The 18,531-nt window shown below is 37.8% G+C and overlaps 1 protein-coding gene across 1 annotated transcript in view; it reads right to left on the bottom strand.

The window, feature by feature from the left end:
• Positions 1-18,531, bottom strand: part of EPSTI1 (epithelial stromal interaction 1) — a 293,203-nt gene that overhangs the window by 78,484 nt on the left and 196,188 nt on the right. The window contains exon 8 of the mRNA XM_044072047.1: positions 9,191-9,284. Within this exon, the coding sequence (XP_043927982.1) occupies positions 9,191-9,284 (94 nt within the window). The remainder of the gene's footprint in view (positions 1-9,190; positions 9,285-18,531) is intronic.

Genomic DNA, 18,531 nt, shown 5'->3' on the forward strand with positions numbered 1-18,531 from the left:
TAAAAGGGAAAAGCACAAAATAAGCAATTTATTGATGACCCAAAAAAGGTTTATAGAGAATTGGGAAATAAGGTAAAAGGAATTGAAAGACCAGCAAAAAAAGAGGAAGTAGATACATTTTGGAGAAGTATTTATGAAGATCCTATGGAACATAACAAAGATGCTAAATGGACAGAAGAAGTAAAAGAAAGAATAAGAAGTTTAAAGGTACAGGATATGAAATGGGATGAAATAACAGCCAGAGAGATTGAAAAAAGTTGAGAAAAGCCTCTAACTGGAAAACCCCAGGCCCAGATGCAGTACCTAACCTTTGGCTTAAAGTATTAACTTCTTTGCACGAGAATTTAGCCACGAGTAAGAACTATTTATATGCGCAACCCGAACACACACTGCACTGGTTAACAACAGGAAAAACAATGCTCTTACTTAAGAGTGAACCTGCAAGCTACCCTAAAAAATATAGACCAATAACTTGTCTTCCAACGATGTATAAATTATACACAGGAAGTGACACCAACAGAGAGTCATTTAGAAGAAAACTCAATTATGGCAGTAGAACAAAAGGGCAATAAAAGAAAGCCATATGGAACAAAGGATCATTTGTTGTTAAAGTTATAGTGGAGAACTGTAAGAAGGGGAAGAATCTAAGTATGGCATGGATTGACTACAAAAAAGCATCTGATAGTATCCCACATTCATGGATAAAAGAGTGCTTAAAAATGTATAAGATACACCCTACACTGATTGACTGCATTACAGTAACCATGAAACAGTGGCAGACCACTTTGCAATTAAGCCATGATAAAGGACAGATTATTATCCCAGGGATAAAAATCCAAAGTGGGATATTCCAGGGTGACTCTTTGTCACCGTTGTTATTCTGCCTTGCCATTAATCCATTAAGCTGTTTACTTAACAGCTTAGGCCATGGCTACAATTTGGCTCCTAGAAAACAACAAAGTCTAATGACTTCTCATCTTCTCTTTGTCAATGATTTAAAACTGGAACTGAAAGCACAGCTGCAGGTTGTCAAAACTTTTTCAGATGATTTGGTCTTGATAAATGTGCAAAAGCAACCTTTAAAAAAGGAAAACTGCAGCACCGGGAAACCATTAGTTTGGGACAAGAATGTGATATAAAAGAACTTGAGCAAAAGGGAGTGTATAAATACTTGGGAATTGATGAAGGATCAGCAATAAAACATGAACAAATGTGAATAAAGCTCAGTAAGGAGTACTTTAGAAGACTTAAAGTAACCCTGAAAACTGCATTAACATCTAGGAACAAGATCCAATCCATAAATCAATTTGCTCTTCCTGTCCTAACTTATAGTTTTGGAGTGACTGACTGGCCCCAAAAAGTGTTGGATAGATTGGATATTAAAACAAGAAGGATACTTCATGCTCATCAAATTATTTATAAAAATCAGTGTATACCATGATTATATATTCCCCGTTCTGAAGGAGGGATGGGCCTCCTTGAAACTGATTACATGTATAGATCTGCAATCATGGGACTCCACGCATATCTGCTGATCTCACAGGATCCAAATGTAGTGAAAGTTTTGAAACATGAGGAGAATAAATCTAAGATGACATATCTGCTTAATTTAGCAGAAGCATATCAACGTCAAGCAGGAATGGAAATCAAACCAGAAGTGGATAAAAACCAGGCAGCAACTGAATGTGCTAAAAAACACCAGATGAGAAGGCAAGAAATGTGGAAAAAACATAAATATAGTTACAAGTACTGAAAACTTCTGGAAGAGCCTCATGTTGATCAAGAACGAATGCAGGAATGGTTAAGGAGAGGTGAATTCACATCAAGAAATGAAAGGGTAATACTGGCAACCCAAGATAGTGGGCTACGTACACGCTGATTTACAAAGTCCATTGAACATGTGGGAGAAACAGACATATGCAGGTTTTGTAAAACCAAATTGGAAACAGTCACACACCTTGTTGCTGGTTGCAAAGCACTAATGGCAGAGGGACTGTATACTGAAAGCATAACAATGTGGCGAGACTGTTACACTGGAGATTGTGCAAACATTATGGTACTGAAGTGGCTGAAAAACACTGGAAACATGAGCCACAAAGAATCATAGAAAATGATGAAGTTTATATCACATGTGATCATCCAATACCAACAGTTCAAAAGATAGATGCTAGAAAACTGGATACAGTGGTCTAAGAAAAGAAGACAAAAGTAGCATTGATCATTGAAATCGTCACACCTAGTGACTACAGTGTCTTGCGTACAGACAGACACAAAGTCATAAAATACCTTGATCTGCAGGCAGAAACGAGAGCCATGTGGAAGAAAGATACCCAGACAGTTCCAATAGTAGTAGGAACAACTAGTCTTTTAAAAAAGAATTTACAATTGTATTTAGATATGTGCCAATTTATGTAACACCGTACAAATTGCAGAAGGAGTCATTACTGGGCACATTGCGGGTGCTGCGAAGAGCACTTTTGGCTAACATCAAAGAGTGAAACAATACTAATTTCATGAACTTTAATCGTACTTTGACTTAGGAATGGGGTCCATTCCCGTCATGGTATCAGAAACCCAAAAGACTTGGGGAAATTAAAAACGTCAGAGTAGGTATAATGGCTGGGGCTGTCTGTTGAGAAAAATGACTATTTATCTGTTGTGCTTTGCTTAATATTCTTGCTTTGTAGGAATAGTATAATTTGTATGACTTGGAATAGATTAATGTGTGTCAGCTGTAACAAAGGTGAAATGCATTATATTGCCATCCGCTTTTATTACAATCCAACATCTGTACTGCAAACAGACATGGTTATAACTGATTGGTAGGGTTGTCTGGATGAAAGTATCTTACTATTTTATCAGTTGCTCAGTTTAAACAGTTTAAAAGTCATCTGATACAAAAAAAGAGGGATAAAATGCAGCACAGCTTACCTATAAATTCTGAGCTTCTGCAAGAAGTTGGTTGTTCCCACACACCAAAGCTGTATAAGTTAATTTTGACAAGAGCTTGGTAGCAGCTTTTCCCCAGAACACCACCTAGTCTAAAACCAGCCCTTCTCAGAGCTCAAGAGAGAAGGTCACAATAGCTTATGCAGGGAGCTGGAGATGATATTATTTAACTTTCCTTCCAAACATCAGAGATCACTATTTTCTGCTGGGCTGGGGACAGTATGGTCATTGTTTCCTTTACTTTGCTGACAAACTCTAGACGGTGGACAGAGGTTTACTAAGCTTGTACAGTAGCAGTGTACTGTCATGTACCAATATGGAAACATCACTGTAATTATATTTTTTCATTTTTCCTCACAATCAAACATCAGATGCATATACAGTTGGATATCTTTTGGAATAGGGTAAAGAAGCACTCTGCTGATATATATGTCTGAAAGTAAATGTCTTCTATTATTTTTTTCACTTTTGTCCAAGTCTGACATCAGAGAAGTACGCAGAAGGTGGCTGAGTTTGCAGGCAGAGGTGAGGAGGTATGTTGTATATACATATGACTGTGGCCATTTGTCCTTTAATTTGCAACCCAATTTAACACCAGATAGGGATATACACAAAGTAACTACTATTTTAAGGTAGGGTAGGGAGACAATTACTATTTCAAGATCTGGTTTACATTTCATTACAAGCAGTTGTCTTATCTGTTTATTTTGCACTCCCGTTTTGTGAACAGTGAGCATTAAGCTTTGGCTACAACTAATTTCTTCTTTGAAATATAAAAGTAAGATGGAATTTCATTCCCTCTGCAAGATTTTTGTTCAGATCATTACTGGGTCAAAAGGTTGGAAAAAAGAACTAAAATGCCCATCAGAGCATATATAACGTGCTTTTTTCTATCACAGTTATTACAGTATAGTTTTGGTCAGTTAGTGAGAGCTGAAAGGATTCAGGGGAAACAATCGATGAAGAAAAAGACTGAATTTCATGAGAAAAATTATTTTTATTTGTTCAAGCCATCATTTGAAGAAAATGTTCTTTAAGGAAATTGTAAACTGCACTTCAGAAACATCTAGAACCCCCATGGCTTCTGAGAGCCTTGTGGCACTTAGACCCCTCGCTTAATGCAGTCATTTCCTTCACACTTATCAGAATGCAGTCTTGCCTACTTAAAATGTGTTGAACGATTTAAAAAATGAAGGGAAAAATGAATAGCAAGATAAACTGTGAGAAAAAGGAAGAAAGCAGTAACCTGGATGGTGTGGGCAGGCCAGGATGGGGGGAACCAAGTAATATGTGTGTGTGTAAGTGGGGTTAGCAGTGGGTAGCTGAGGGGAGCTGTGGAGCTCTTTTACCTAGGGTGTAAGCTGACTTAAGGCCAGCCCTGAATAATCATTTATTTTTTTCTTTTTACCCAAATTGCACTTGTATGACTGGGACTGGGGTTTTCCAAGTGGAGGTGTTACATTCCATATTGTGCTTTGTAGCAGGGGAGAGGTAAAATGTATACTTAAAAAAATTGCAAAACAGCACTTGGCATCATAATAGTCTGCTATCTGTTCTGGTGTCATGACGTCTGCTTTACGTTTTAACTAATGGAAGTGATACTACAATCTAGCATTCTTCTGTGGTAATAAAAGTAACACCCCCATTTGTTCTTCTTTGACTGGAGGTGGGACATGAGATACAGTCACAGTGAGGTTGTGACATTAAGCATTGCACTTTAAATAATTTAGCACACCTGTTGACCATCTGCATATGTCTACTAATTATGGTCAATCAAGCTGCTGTCAACATTTTGCTATGTCAACCAAATTCATGAGTCCCATATATATATATATATATATATATATATATATATATATATATATATAGATATATATATATGGATCTATGTCGCTACATCAAAAGTACGTTAAATTGAAATGCACTACAGCTAACTCACTTTCGCAAAAGTGCATTTTAGCAAAAATGCACTTTCACAAAAAAAAAATAAATAAAAGAAAAACAAAATGACAAAAAACCTACAAAAATAAAGCACCCCTCACACTCCCCTACTTTAATATTCTCACTCCGAGATTGCATTTTCCATATTCCCTTATCCCCACTATACCACGATCTAAGCAACAGTTTGCTTAGTTGTACAATCAACAGTACATGGTGATGTACAACTAAATCTAAATGCAAACTGCGTGTTGTCTTTTTTTTCTTTTTGTTTTTGAAATTGCATGTTCGCTGTAGTACATTTTGATTTAACGTACTTTCGATGTAAAGACTAGGAAGTGTATATATATATATATATATATATATATATATATATATATATATATATATACATATACATATTTATAGATAAACAGTACATGTATTTATAGAGACATAATTATATAGAAGATATAGATATATAGATATTGTATGTTTTTATGTAAGTTGCTTCTGCCATATTGGCACAGCTTATGGTTGAAAGTGGTCTTTGAATCAGTCTACCTATCTATTTACCAGATAAATACATACTTAAACAAACAAACAAACAAACAAACAAACACGTAAATAAATATCACTATTATTTGTGGTGGAAATGAATGAAGACTTTTTCCATTTATAAGCAGTAGCTTATTAGAATCTGTCACATTTCCTGTAGCAGTGATACTTGTGTTTAGCATTATGTTCTCTGATCTAGCATTACCTCCTCCAGAAGTATGTCCCAGGCATAGACATTCAAAGTGTATTGAATATTGCATTACAGACCATGCAGAGATTACCTTACAGTACCCTATAACAAACACAACATAATATGATTAAAAAAAAACTTTTGTTAAACACTTCATAACAAAAGTGACTAGCTGAAAATACATCAATCAAAATCATATGCTCTTCTCTGTCTTCCAAAAGCATTTTCAGCCAACAATTGTCCAAATATATTGATTTCCAACCATAAAACCTACCACACAAAAACATGAATTGTGCAATGAATCTCTCACATTTTTCTGTAATGAATATTTATTTTAATAATATGTTCCCCAGCCTGGTCTAAGCTGTCCCAGTGGGCTGCTGCAAGTATAGACATATTAAGTAAGAGATTACATGGGGTGAAACCCACTGCAGGAGAACTGTGAGGTTTGCCCTCAGTTTCATTCAGGACATAAGATACTTCATACAGTACACAAAGCAAACTTCTATGTAGACCATGTATCCATTTAACCTATTTTTAAGTGAGATAAGTGATTTTTTTCTATTAATTTCAATTGATTAAATTAATTGTCTAAGTTTCTTCTGAACAGACTTTAAGTGGTGTGCACAGTTTCTTTTTTGAATGGACACTGACATTCTTGTGAATGGTTTTCTTTAGTAGTTAACAAGATACATTTTATTTTCATGTATTTATTTTATTTAAGTGATATTCATATATTTTATGTATTTTGCAGTTTAGTGGGGGTTTTTTTAAGAATCTACTAATTTTGCAGTTTAGTTGTGTTCTTTTCTCAGAATTATAATATTTATTAAAAACACAATATATGAACAGCACCGTGACTTTAAGGAACAAGTCAATTCAATCAACTATTTACATTACATTTGACAGTAGATAAACAGTTGGGAAAAGAAAGAAAACCATGACAGATCTTTTAACAAGTTAATCAAGACATACCACCTCTGATCTCCCCTGAAAACAGTCCACTAGTCTAGTCAAACTAACCTACAAAATAAAAGCAAAACAAATAAAATTTGCCGTTTTACAATAATTTCTACATAGCATTATTAAAATGTGTAAATATCTTCAGAAGTTACCATCACACATTTATGTGGCATTTCCTGGGTGGTAACTTGTTCAACAATTTGTCTCTTGTGTTCTGAATTTTTTTTGTGATTTCCAATTGTATATTTCTTTTGTAATATCATGCCATATATATCTTCTACAGCTGGTGGCTCATTCAATTTCCGTTTTTTTTTTTTTTGGAAATCATCAAAATAATTATGTCCATAAAATATATTACTTATTAAAGCAATGTTAAAGTTCAGAAAATCCCCAGTCACTACAAATAACAGCAAGTTACTAAACAAATGCATAGAAACATAGACTATGTGGTTAGAAGTTGCTCCAAACCTCGAATAATGATTAACACATTGAAGTTAGTAGACCAAAATAAAAGCCCTAGAATCAGAGTATGCTGAGCTCACAACCCCAGTTCTGCATTGCCAGAGTACCAAAACAGTCTCGTAAGCAGCAGTAGCACCCTAAACTGCAGAGAAGTACTAAAATTCTGCAAGGTCAATGCCCAGTACTAAATATTTAAAAGTAATCAAACAGTCCTCAAATGCCAGATGCTGAGGTTAACTGAAACTCAAACAATACAAAACAGTTCAAAAGCAGGGTTCCTGCTCATAATGGGCAGCAGGTTCTCTAAACCACTACAGCTTGAAGGAGCCAGTGAATAAGAGGCCATTGAACAAAAAGAAAGGAGTAAACCAAAGCAGTCCTAGATGCAGAATATTGATTTTATTTTATGATCATACAGTCTGCTCTTATCTAATTTAATTATATTTTATAACATTGTTTCCCTTATTTATTTGTGCTCAGTGTGCATTTGCTATTATAACTTATTAGATTATGTTAAAGAGTTCATAATTCTTGTTCTATTCACCGCTTCACTTAAACTTTTCATACTGTGCTTAGATTTTAGAACATTAAAAAGAAGAAGAAGAATAACATAAAAGTTAAAAACTAGATAATTGTACTGACTTGTTAAATCAGAAGCTAGGTGAATTGGGAGCAAAGCTGGAGATACTTTTTTTCTCATATGGCCAAATCTATCAAAAATTCTCTGTAACTGCTTAAACTGCTTAAAATGATCTTATAGTCTGGAGTCATAACTGTTTTCTCTTTCAACGCCAAAGAAAAATCTCTTTGTTTCTTTGCAGCTTGTAGTTGAAGTACCAGTTTCTGCAGCTCCCTTATATTAGACTATATTAGCTTACATCTAATGTCTTGAAGAGCCATGCTAAACCTCACTTAAAATTGTCCCATTGGGAAGAAATCAGGTCTTCTCAATCAGACACTACATTATTTGGTGGGGGAGAAACAACATCCAGACAGCCATGCGGGTGAATCTGCTGTTGCCAGCATCCTGGCAATGATAATCTAATCGCATCCCCCCCTGCAAGTGCTGCCTATGCCCTCTCAACCCACGCATGCACGAATTCCTGTATGAGTTCCCACCATTATGACAGGACACCGCTCTGCAGCTAAGATGAGATGGGTGGGAAACACTATTCTCCCACACCCCTGTATGGGACTCCCATCCTACACTATCCTCCCACACCCCTGGATGGGACTCCCATCCTCCATGCCTAATCTGTCAACCAGTCAATCCACTAGTAATAATCAGGTTGTCTGGGATATAGTCAGGGCTTTATCCATCTACAGCACCTGTGTAAGCTTCAGTCTTGGGAATTTTGAATACAGTTTTCTGAAATTCCTCAAACTATCTCCATTTACTTCAATTTCTAATGTCTATGTAGCTCCTGATGGCATATAACTAATTAAATAAATAAATAATCATCTCAGTATAACACTTAAAACAATCAATTAAAATAAATAGCAAGGTCTGAAATGAAGCAGTAAAAAGTGGAGGAGTTTCTTTGGTTCCTTTTCAAGGTCTCAGATGAGACCAGTAAACCATTAAGCTCTTTTGCCACTAAGATTCTGTCAAAATGTCAACAAGATTTAAATTTATGTAAAAAACTGGTATAACCAGATGCATTATGGTAGATCTGTATGTAAACATCTAACATACCAATACTTTTCATATATCTGTTCAAAACTATCCCTAGTTTTAAGAATTACATTGTAGTTAGATTAGCACTCACATCCATAGGTCTGATTATGGCATTCATTTGATTTTCCCAGCACCCCTTACATGCTGTATATCTGCCTTTTCTATCTTCTTTTCTTCAAAACAGAAAATGGTCGCATTTCAAAATAAAGTTGCCACACCTATTCTTTTTCCTCCTATATAACTTGCAAACATTCCCACTGGGTATCCAAACTTTAGTTATTTAACTAAGTTTTTGTCCTGGGAAATTTGTTTCCTGCAGCAGTACTATGACAGGTTTTAGTTTTCTAATAATAATGAACATCCTAACTAAATGGCATAAAATAAAGATGGAATGGAAGTCAGGATTTCCATGGAATTAGTGCTATAATGCAGTATCTTGTGTTAAACATTGCAGTGTTTTCATAATTACTTACCCAGGTGTTAGGCTTAGAGTAATATGGTGACTCCTCATAACTGGAACTTGCTGGCATTTCATGCATCAGCCTTGTAAAAAATGTTTCATTTTGTCTGTTGAAGTAAAACAGTTATACCCATCAATGACATGCTGCTTAGAAATCCTCAGCTACCATATTTCAGCAGGAGATAAAATCAAATGTAATTATGCAATGCATGACGTTCTACATAATGAAAATGACTAGAAGAAGAACCTGATTTGAAATGCTAGCGCTGGAGCATCACCACCTAAAATGTACACTTGTAAGGAACATAAAACAAACTGACCACAAAAGAAAAATAAGCAAGTATCAGGAAATAGCATGCATAATTTGTTGAAATGTAAGTAATATCTCATTTGTCAAGGTAAGTTAAGACAGGAAATTACATTTCATTTCAAGGAAATTCTTCTACACTGTTTATGTCAGTTTGAGTTATGCTGGACATCAGCTACAAATCACCTCTGCAGTATCCCAGTCAAAAGTTGCTTGGCACTTGTACCGTAGGAGCATGTTTAGTCATAACCTCACCCAATAGTTTACCTAGAGAAAGGGTGACATTGGTTTTTCACAAAAGAAAGCAGATTGCACAGTTATTTAAATTATTTAACATTTGTTAACTGCGGTAGAGCACTGGTCCAGTGCATTGTTTTTTTAAGCTTCATCCCAGGAAACAAGAGGGAACAGAGGTTAGTATTACATTCTTAACAAATGATGTTAGCATCAGGTATACACACAGGGTCATAGGTGTTTACTGGTTTAACAACCACTAGGGCTTTATTAAGCCTAGCAATGCATCCCAAATCTCTGACAAGTTCTGGTACCCTTGATAAGAATAAGCAGAAACTTGGGAGGTGAAACATTAAAAAGTAGGGGCCTAGAAGGTGAACTATTTACAGGCTGTCTGTGTCGATTAGAGACACAGGTGCCAAACCAGGGATGAATTTCCTGATCCCCACCCAATTGTCCAAGTTACTCTTGCATTAGGTTAGGGAGGAAGTCTGCTTCACATGGATGGGGAGCCTGTTCCAGAGAAGGGGTAGTCTCTGGGATACATACCTGCCTCTCCAGCAGGTCCTATTTATATCATAGGCAAGGTTTAAGTCTTTAAAACAGGTAAATCTGGCACTGTTTGTTTTGCAGATATGCAGAAGGTCCATCCGAGTGGGGTCTGACAATGCCTTATACGCCAGGCATAGATCTCCCCTTAAGATCCTGTAGGAGGCAGAATACAGGGATAGTGCATTCAGGTGGTCTACACAGGACATCTTACTTATGCCCTGTATTCTTTTAGTGAGAAACCTCTGTGGATGTTCCAGTTGTTGGATATGCCTGATTAGGTACATACCAAAGGAGCATTGTACTTAATAACAGGTCTGATGAATGCCGAATACAATGGAACGATGACTTCCTTGGACCTAGATGCCATACCTTTGTTTTTAAGTTGCACAACACAGACATAAAATCAATTTCGAGAAGGCCTATACCTCCTTCAGAATGAGGAATATGCACTTCTGGTATTCTCTGATTTTTATTTCTCATTTGAAAAGAATGAAGAATTTTTCTTGTTTTCTGTCCAACTGATCCAATGGCTTTTGGGGCCAGTCAACACACCAAAACTGTAAGTTAGAATAGGAAGATCAAATTGGTTTGTAGCTTGGACTTTATTCCTGGATGTCAAGGCAGTTTTCAATATTAATTTTAGTCTTCTGGAGTACACCTTACTGAGTTTTATTTGCATTTGTTCATGTTTTATTGCTGATTCTTCATGAATTCCAAATTATATTTATACACTCCCTCCTCCTGAAGTTCCTTTATGTCATATTCTTGTCCCAGACTGATTTTTTTGATGCTACAGCTTTCCTGCTTTGAGCATTGCTTGTGCACATTTATCAAGATCAAATTACATGTTTATATCATCTGAGAAAGTTTTAATTACTTGCGGTGGTGGCGCTGCGGTACCTTTACCACCTCACAGGAAGACGTTGTCCTGTTCAATTCTCAGCTAAAGCGTCTTCTGTGTGGAGACATGCGTGAATGAGCGTACCTTCATTGAAGGTCATGCATCAGGGCTGGCAACTCGTTACGTAAAAATCTACTGCCAATCATTAGCGGACCGGAGTTCCGCTGTGGCGACCCCTAACCGGGAAAAGCCGAAAGATACAACAACAAGTAGTACTTGAGTGCTGTCAACTTCTTATCTGAAGAACTATACAGTTTTAAGTCATTCAAAAAAAGCAGATGAGAAGTCTTTAAACAAGGTTTTCTGGGACCAAAATTGTAACCATGATCTATTCTAATCTGTTAAGTAAACAGCATAATGGATTAAGGGCAAGGCAAAGGTTTCATTGACATAAAATTGAAGTAAAAATGTTTTTTATAACTCACAATTATTGTACAGGAGGAGGAACACAATCAATAAGGAAGCCAGTGACCTCTCCTAGGAATGTCCTCACATAAGCAGGTGGACAATATCAAACATACAGTTTTCTCCAGCATCTAGGACATACTCAAAAGAGTTGCTGTTGGTAGTGGCAACCCAAATTAACTCTACCTATTGCTGTTGCTATTGAAGATGAATTCTAGCCCTGATCCTATGCCATCTAGGGCTCAAAATTAAGGAGACCTGAAAAGGTATAATGAATGCCAGTCGAAGGCCAAAGTTGTCATCAAGCTAAGTTTCCATAATGAAAGTGAAGTCAGTATCATGCAAACAATCAGAAATTATTCCAGCTTTGCTGTGGAGAAACCATACATTTTTGTACAAGGTCCCATTCACCTGCCAAGAGAGTGTAACCCTGGATACTACCAAAAGCAATTTTGGACAGGGTTACTTAGGATATTTCACTCCGGTGTGGGACTGAAAGGGTAAGAACCATCTCCCCCAGATAGGACCATGGGACCACAGTGTAGAGTACAATAGTCATAACATAACAAAGATGATGTTTTCAAATGGAAGCATGCACAGTGATTAACAGTAAAGAATGTTTACAAGCAAGTAATCAGCACTGTGTATAAAAATACAACTACAAGTAAAAGAAGCAAAACTAAAGAAATTGGTATTTAAACTGTAAGACGTTACATAACTTGATCCAAATGTAGCATACACAATAACTATTCATTATATATATTAGATAGAATAAGGTGTACAGTAGGAAGGAAGATAAAAGGGAAAACAAGTTAAGGATGAGTGGAAGGAATGTGAGAGAGGTAAGAAAGATAAGAAAAGAAGGGGTATAGGGGAATAGAGAAAAAAAACAATAAAATCAAATTAAATAACAGGAAGATTCAAAGGAATTCTAAACAGCTTTGAGAAAAATTGTGACTGGCATAAAACAGCTGTTAAATTAAGAGTAAATAGATAATATAATCGAATAAATCAAAATTAAAGTATACTATGAAACCCTTAGCTCGAATTAACAGCTAATAAACTGTGGGCTGAATTCATAAAACGACCACATTGTGCTAAGTGAATTTGCACAGTGAATGACAACTCTCAGGATGTGTGCAAGTCAGAAAACTCAGCAACATAACAAGGCCAGCTGAAACTGCATGCTAGACCATGTTACAAGTCAGAAAACTCAGCAACATAACAAGGCCAGCTGAAACTGCATGCCGGACCATGTTACATGCTAATGATGACATAAAGAGGTGCCATATATGCAAATAAGGCAAAAAAAATACTGAAGAACTATTCAGACACTTTTAAATGTCACCCAGAGGCACTGCACCTGCCTTCGCTTTGTACATGGCCATATGCTCATGTTCAGGCAAAGTAAGCTAGTTTATGATGTAAGGTGTTGCTGCACCCATAGAAAATGTGAATCTACAAGAGGCTCTTATAGGAGCTCCTGCAGGCAAGAGTGCATGATGTCATGCTCAAAGCAGCTAGGTCTTCTAACCACGCTTACTGTTTCATGCCCTCTGTGACACTGACATAGTGGATGGTACTGTGTGGACAGAGAACCCATGCAACAAACACTGGGCATGTGTGGTCCTCATCTGCAGCCCCAAGGAAGTCATGGAGTACCTATCACAGTGGATACTAAGGTATGTGTGGCTTTATATAAATGAACTGTAGGGACCTGTAGTTCAGTGGATGTGTGGAATATCTTGGGGGCTGTAGTGGTGTCTGTGTGTGTCTGCAGAGACACAGTCTAAGCAAGTGGTGCAGCACTGCCCCTTGGCCTACTGGACAGGTCCTAGGCATACATGGCAGAGAGACCAGCTTCCCATGCAAGCCCCCACCCTTAACAGCTGGTTCCACCAAAAGTTGCACTGGCTATCGCACAACCTTGGCTACATGTCAGTGCGCTACCTGACTGACTGCCATCTGCTGAAGGAGGTGCCAGCATGACCATGACTATGGAGATGGCCTCTCTTGGGTGTAGGAACATCCACAACTGATGCTGTAGTGGAAGTACTAGCACTGCAGAAGCGGTATCTCACTCATCTGTAGCCAGTTTGACTAACATCCAAGAACATGCCAGATGACTGGCTGCGAGAATGGTCCCTCGTTTCTGACAAACAAACCAGAGATGACACTGCATGTTCCAATGTGTGATTTATTCTATCAAAAGAATCTCACATATGAGTCATGCACTACCACAAGTCAGCATGCAGAGCCTGGATCATCCTTACAAACTCAGTTGAGGCTCTGGTGGCACTCAAATGTGCCTCCACAATGGCCCTGCACATACTTTGGGTGACAACTACTATCACATAATAACTATGCTGTGCATTTCCTAGTTGTGGTTGTTAGTAAGCCATCATTAAGTGTCTCACACATTGCCCATTTGAGCAACATTATGACAGGTAGTATCAACAGTCCATAGATGGAGGGTTGAGAGTAATGACCATGCTTTCCTTAACCATCTGAAGATGGAGTCACTGTTGATCATATATTCTCATCAGCAAAAACAGGGATGGAGGACTATATGGTTCATGACTTAACGTGTCACTGGAATCATAATGAAACAAGTCCTAAATTACAATTTGCCATTCATTGCACAAAGGAGATGTCCATCAATATCCATCATTGCACAACAGATGGAATATGAAAGAACTGTTTTGTGCACCAAGTGTCTGCCATCATTGATCACTGATGGACAGACTTGTATGGCTGGATAAAGTGAAAGTGGTGTTCTCTTTATAGCACAAAGATAGTGTAAGAAGGATTCCATATTTTCTGGACATACTCCATAAACCTTACAGTTGCTATCTCCTGCAGGATGGCGATTTCAGATCTTAGTATAAGACTGATGCATGGAATGGTTTAACCAAAGCTGTGACCTGTGGTACTGGTAGTTCACATACAGGGGAACAGTGCTGCCACCAATGCAGTGTTGCAGTAAGTCTGACCTCTTTGGCAGATGGGAAGTTGACGTTAGAGCATGATCACCCCATCCATACTGTAAGTAAAGAATCTTAACACTAGCCACATAGCCTGTGAATGCATGCCACCATAGAATTGTTCATTCTGCTCTTTTTTATCTCCAGCTCCTGGAGAGATTGAAAGGAACAGGGAGATGTATAAGGACAGATTCACGTGCCCAAGAGAGCACCATGGTAAGTGCAGCTGCTGTTGTGAAAGGTGTGTTTGTTTGCATGATAACAGATCTACCCATTAAAAATAATTGTGTATAAGTTTTATACAGCAGTACCACATCTTTCACTATGGCATTAGTATGACTGTCCAATGTTGAACTTGTTCTTCTGCATAACCCCCCCCCCCCCCACTGTGTAGGAGGTGAATAGATTCACCATGTTAAGTCTGTGTGCACTAAGATTATTAAGCTGACTATGGGTACAACCCCCTCCCCCCCAAAAAAAATTCTGTTCTGATGGCAGTATTTATAGGTGTAATATCAGTAAACCAAAACAAGGCTGATATATTTAATAGCCATAATTTATCATTTGGCTAGGAATTTCATATTATATAGCTCATATCTCTTCCTTGTCTATCACCTGTGCTTGACATTTTTATTATGTAATCAGCCTGTTTCTTATGTATATGAACAGTTATGTTATTGTCAGAAGTGAAACAGAATCAGTAGCCACAAGCACAGACATGCTGTCCTTATAAATAGTTCAGGTAATTAGTATGCTCTTAAGTCAGAATGCTTCTGATGATGACTTTAGGCCAAGGACCCCACCCCCCAAATATAATACCAACACAGTTTGATGACATAACTCTGTAAGTCCTACTATGAAGAGGTTATCTTCCAGCATTATATGAGTGTCATTATAGTCACAAATGCAACTTCATTATTTTTGTAAGTCTCTTCCCACCCGGTATGTTGCTATCATTTCTTTTTCATATATTTATTTTGCTTTTTATTTTTTTTCCATTTCTGTTACTATTATATGCAGTAGCACAGTGACCTGCACTGACCCCTCAGTTATGGCCTGTCATCCCTCCCACAGGTGTCAGCAGTAGCAGTGCCACTCCCTCCAGCACCACAGGCATTCAGCACATCTGTGTCTCAGCCTGTCAGAGTTGCCTCTTCACCTCCTGCCCTACCTGCACCACCTATGTCTATTAGCTGTGCAGGAAAGATGAATGGTGGCACAGTGGTACCAGTCAGTAGGTGCAAGTGGAGGTGACACTTTTATTACCTGTCCAGAGCTGGCAGAGCCTGTCAGGGGAGATAACAGACAGGAGGTTGTATGTTCGCATCAGCCACGTAGAGACCATACTCCAGCTACTCAATGCCTCAGTTCCCTGCCCAAGATTATTTCCAAGTTCTGAGGCAGGATGCAGTGGTGTTGGCTCCTGGGGTGAGGACCACGTCTCCAAATACCCAATCCTATTTCCAAACCTAGTGTTTCCCTCCTTTTTATGTCTATGGCCACTCCGGTATGTTGTACAGCTCCCCCTTACCATTGTCTGCCTTCTGTATGTCTGATGTATCCTCCAACACTATATTCTCACTCCCTCATTATGTTACCCAACACCCTGTAAGTCATGTCTGTTTTCCACTGCAACATACCCTCCTTCTCTTACCCAGTTCTTACTTCCCTGACTTCCTTCCCTAACTTTCCCATCTCAGTAAAAAAATAAAATGACATCTGCCCCACAAAAAAAAAATAAAAAATACCACCATACATACCTCTCAACTTCTTGTACATTTTATTCATGTACACGATTGACTACAATTGCTCATCTTACTAAGCATAGTTGTCTACCAAATCATTGATAATTATCTTCAGTAAATAATTACACCTATTTATTTAGATCAATAGCTTTACTAAAGAAAGAAGTTGACAGGTATGCTACTATCCAACCACCATCTTGCTCATTTCTCATTTATGCTCTACCCCCACTTATGTCTTCTTTTTATTTCTGTCTTATACTCCCATTTCCAACCATTAATCTAATCAAAAGTAGATAAATACACCACACGCATGACCAAAACGGGCTTATAATTAAAATAATCTTTTTGTGGTCATATGTTGCATAATGGTTCCCCGAGAGCAAAATCAGTGCTTGTATATAACCAAAAAGAGATTACACTTCTCATCGTGTGGCAAAACAGAGGAAAATCCTTGACATGCACAAACAATACTGCCATCAGTTGTGCAACTAAGCTGAGCGTAGGTGAGCATCACCAAGCAGCTATGAAATACAGTGAAGATAATGCTTTACCTGTAACAGCTTTAATGGATCAACATATTAATGATGTGAAGAGTCCATTCATACGAAACTAGTGCAGAATTCTAATCCCCTGAATGTGGTATGTTAGTTAAAAGATTCTGTTTCCATCATGCATATGCATGCAATTCCACTGCAATGTTCAGTTTTCAGTCTTCAGCACTGTTCTAACATTCCCTTGAAATGTGTTTTCTAACACCTTCACTGTAAGTTTTTCTGTGGCTTCTCTTGCTAAAGCACTGATCTAGAGAATATCAGTAAGAAAGGCATTGAGATATGTTTCTAAAATCTTGCTATTATGTGTTCCATTCCCCCTGAAACAGACTTTCCTATGATCCAATTTGTAAATTCTGCAAGGGAGTTAAGTATGGCTAAGTCTATCATTGTTGAGCTGAGAAGTTGTAGAAATATTCTCCTAACCCACCTCCATCCAGCTCAGTCTTTACTGACTCAGACTGTGTTCTACATTCTGTTTGCGTCCCCTGTTCATCTCAGTTTTATATCCTCATTTCCAAATGGCTAAAAAACAGATAAACTTGATGCACACATGCCCACTAACAGCTTATAAAACAGCTCTTCTTTCTGTGGTCATACACTGAATGACAAATGATAGACATCAAAATTGATGGTTATATACAACTAGAGAGAAATTGCACTTCTAACCCACCTAAATAAATGTCACTTCTAACCCTATTGCTAAAATGATGAAAAATCCTTGGAATGAGTTATGATCTTATCATCAGTTATGAGAATGAGCTAAGCATGGCTGCATGTCATTAAGTACATGTACAATGCAGTTAAGTGAATGTCTGTATTCTGTTTTGATGGCTCAGTGAACCGATGAAAAGATCTGTACTGTGCAATGTAATGGGTGGGGTGTGTGACTCTCTTAATGGGGTATATGGTGTTTTACACTAATGGGAATCCACCCTGCAAATGTGCAAGCTATCCCTGACATTTTTAATAAACAGCTTTCAGTCAGTTAGCTTCAGTGCCTGCCTTTCCTAATGTACTGGTATGGGGAATGTGACTTTGAAAGCATTGATTCCAGTTCCATCAGTAGTTGTTTCTTCTTCTTCTCACTGTCACTCCGCCAACGTACTACATTTCCCTAACATGTGTGTTTTAAGACCCCTGTTAGCCTGACTGCTTCAGTTCCCCTTGCTAATGCACTGCTATGTATCATATCAATATGAAATGCATGGACTCAAATCCACTGATGTCTACCTTTCTTCTTCACCTGCCTCCAGACCACTCAATTCTTATCTCTCCATCTTGTATTGTTACCTCTGCTTGCTGCAATTTTTCTTCTCTGTCCTACACCCTTTCCAACCTTTAGCACATCACACACATTTCCAAAAAGGGTTTATAAAAGAACAAGGATCATCTCTCTGTGGTCATACTTAGCAAGACAGTTGGCAAACATCAATATTAATGGGGATATATAAACACATACAAATGACAATTATTGTCCTATTCCAAAAGTGGAGAAAAATCCTTCAAATGCACTAAGATCATGGCATCCATCGCACAACTGAGCTGACTGTTGATGTGTGTCACCAAGAAATATTGAAATAAGGTGAAAAGCATAGTTCCACTGTAACAGCTTCCGTGGCTCATAGGATTCATGAAATTATATGTACATTGTGAATATACTAGGTGGATGGGT

The sequence above is a fragment of the Protopterus annectens genome, chromosome 5.part0 (genome assembly GCF_019279795.1).
Source record: "Protopterus annectens isolate FY-2018-M chromosome 5.part0, PAN1.0, whole genome shotgun sequence".
Lineage (NCBI taxonomy): Eukaryota > Metazoa > Chordata > Ceratodontiformes > Protopteridae > Protopterus > Protopterus annectens.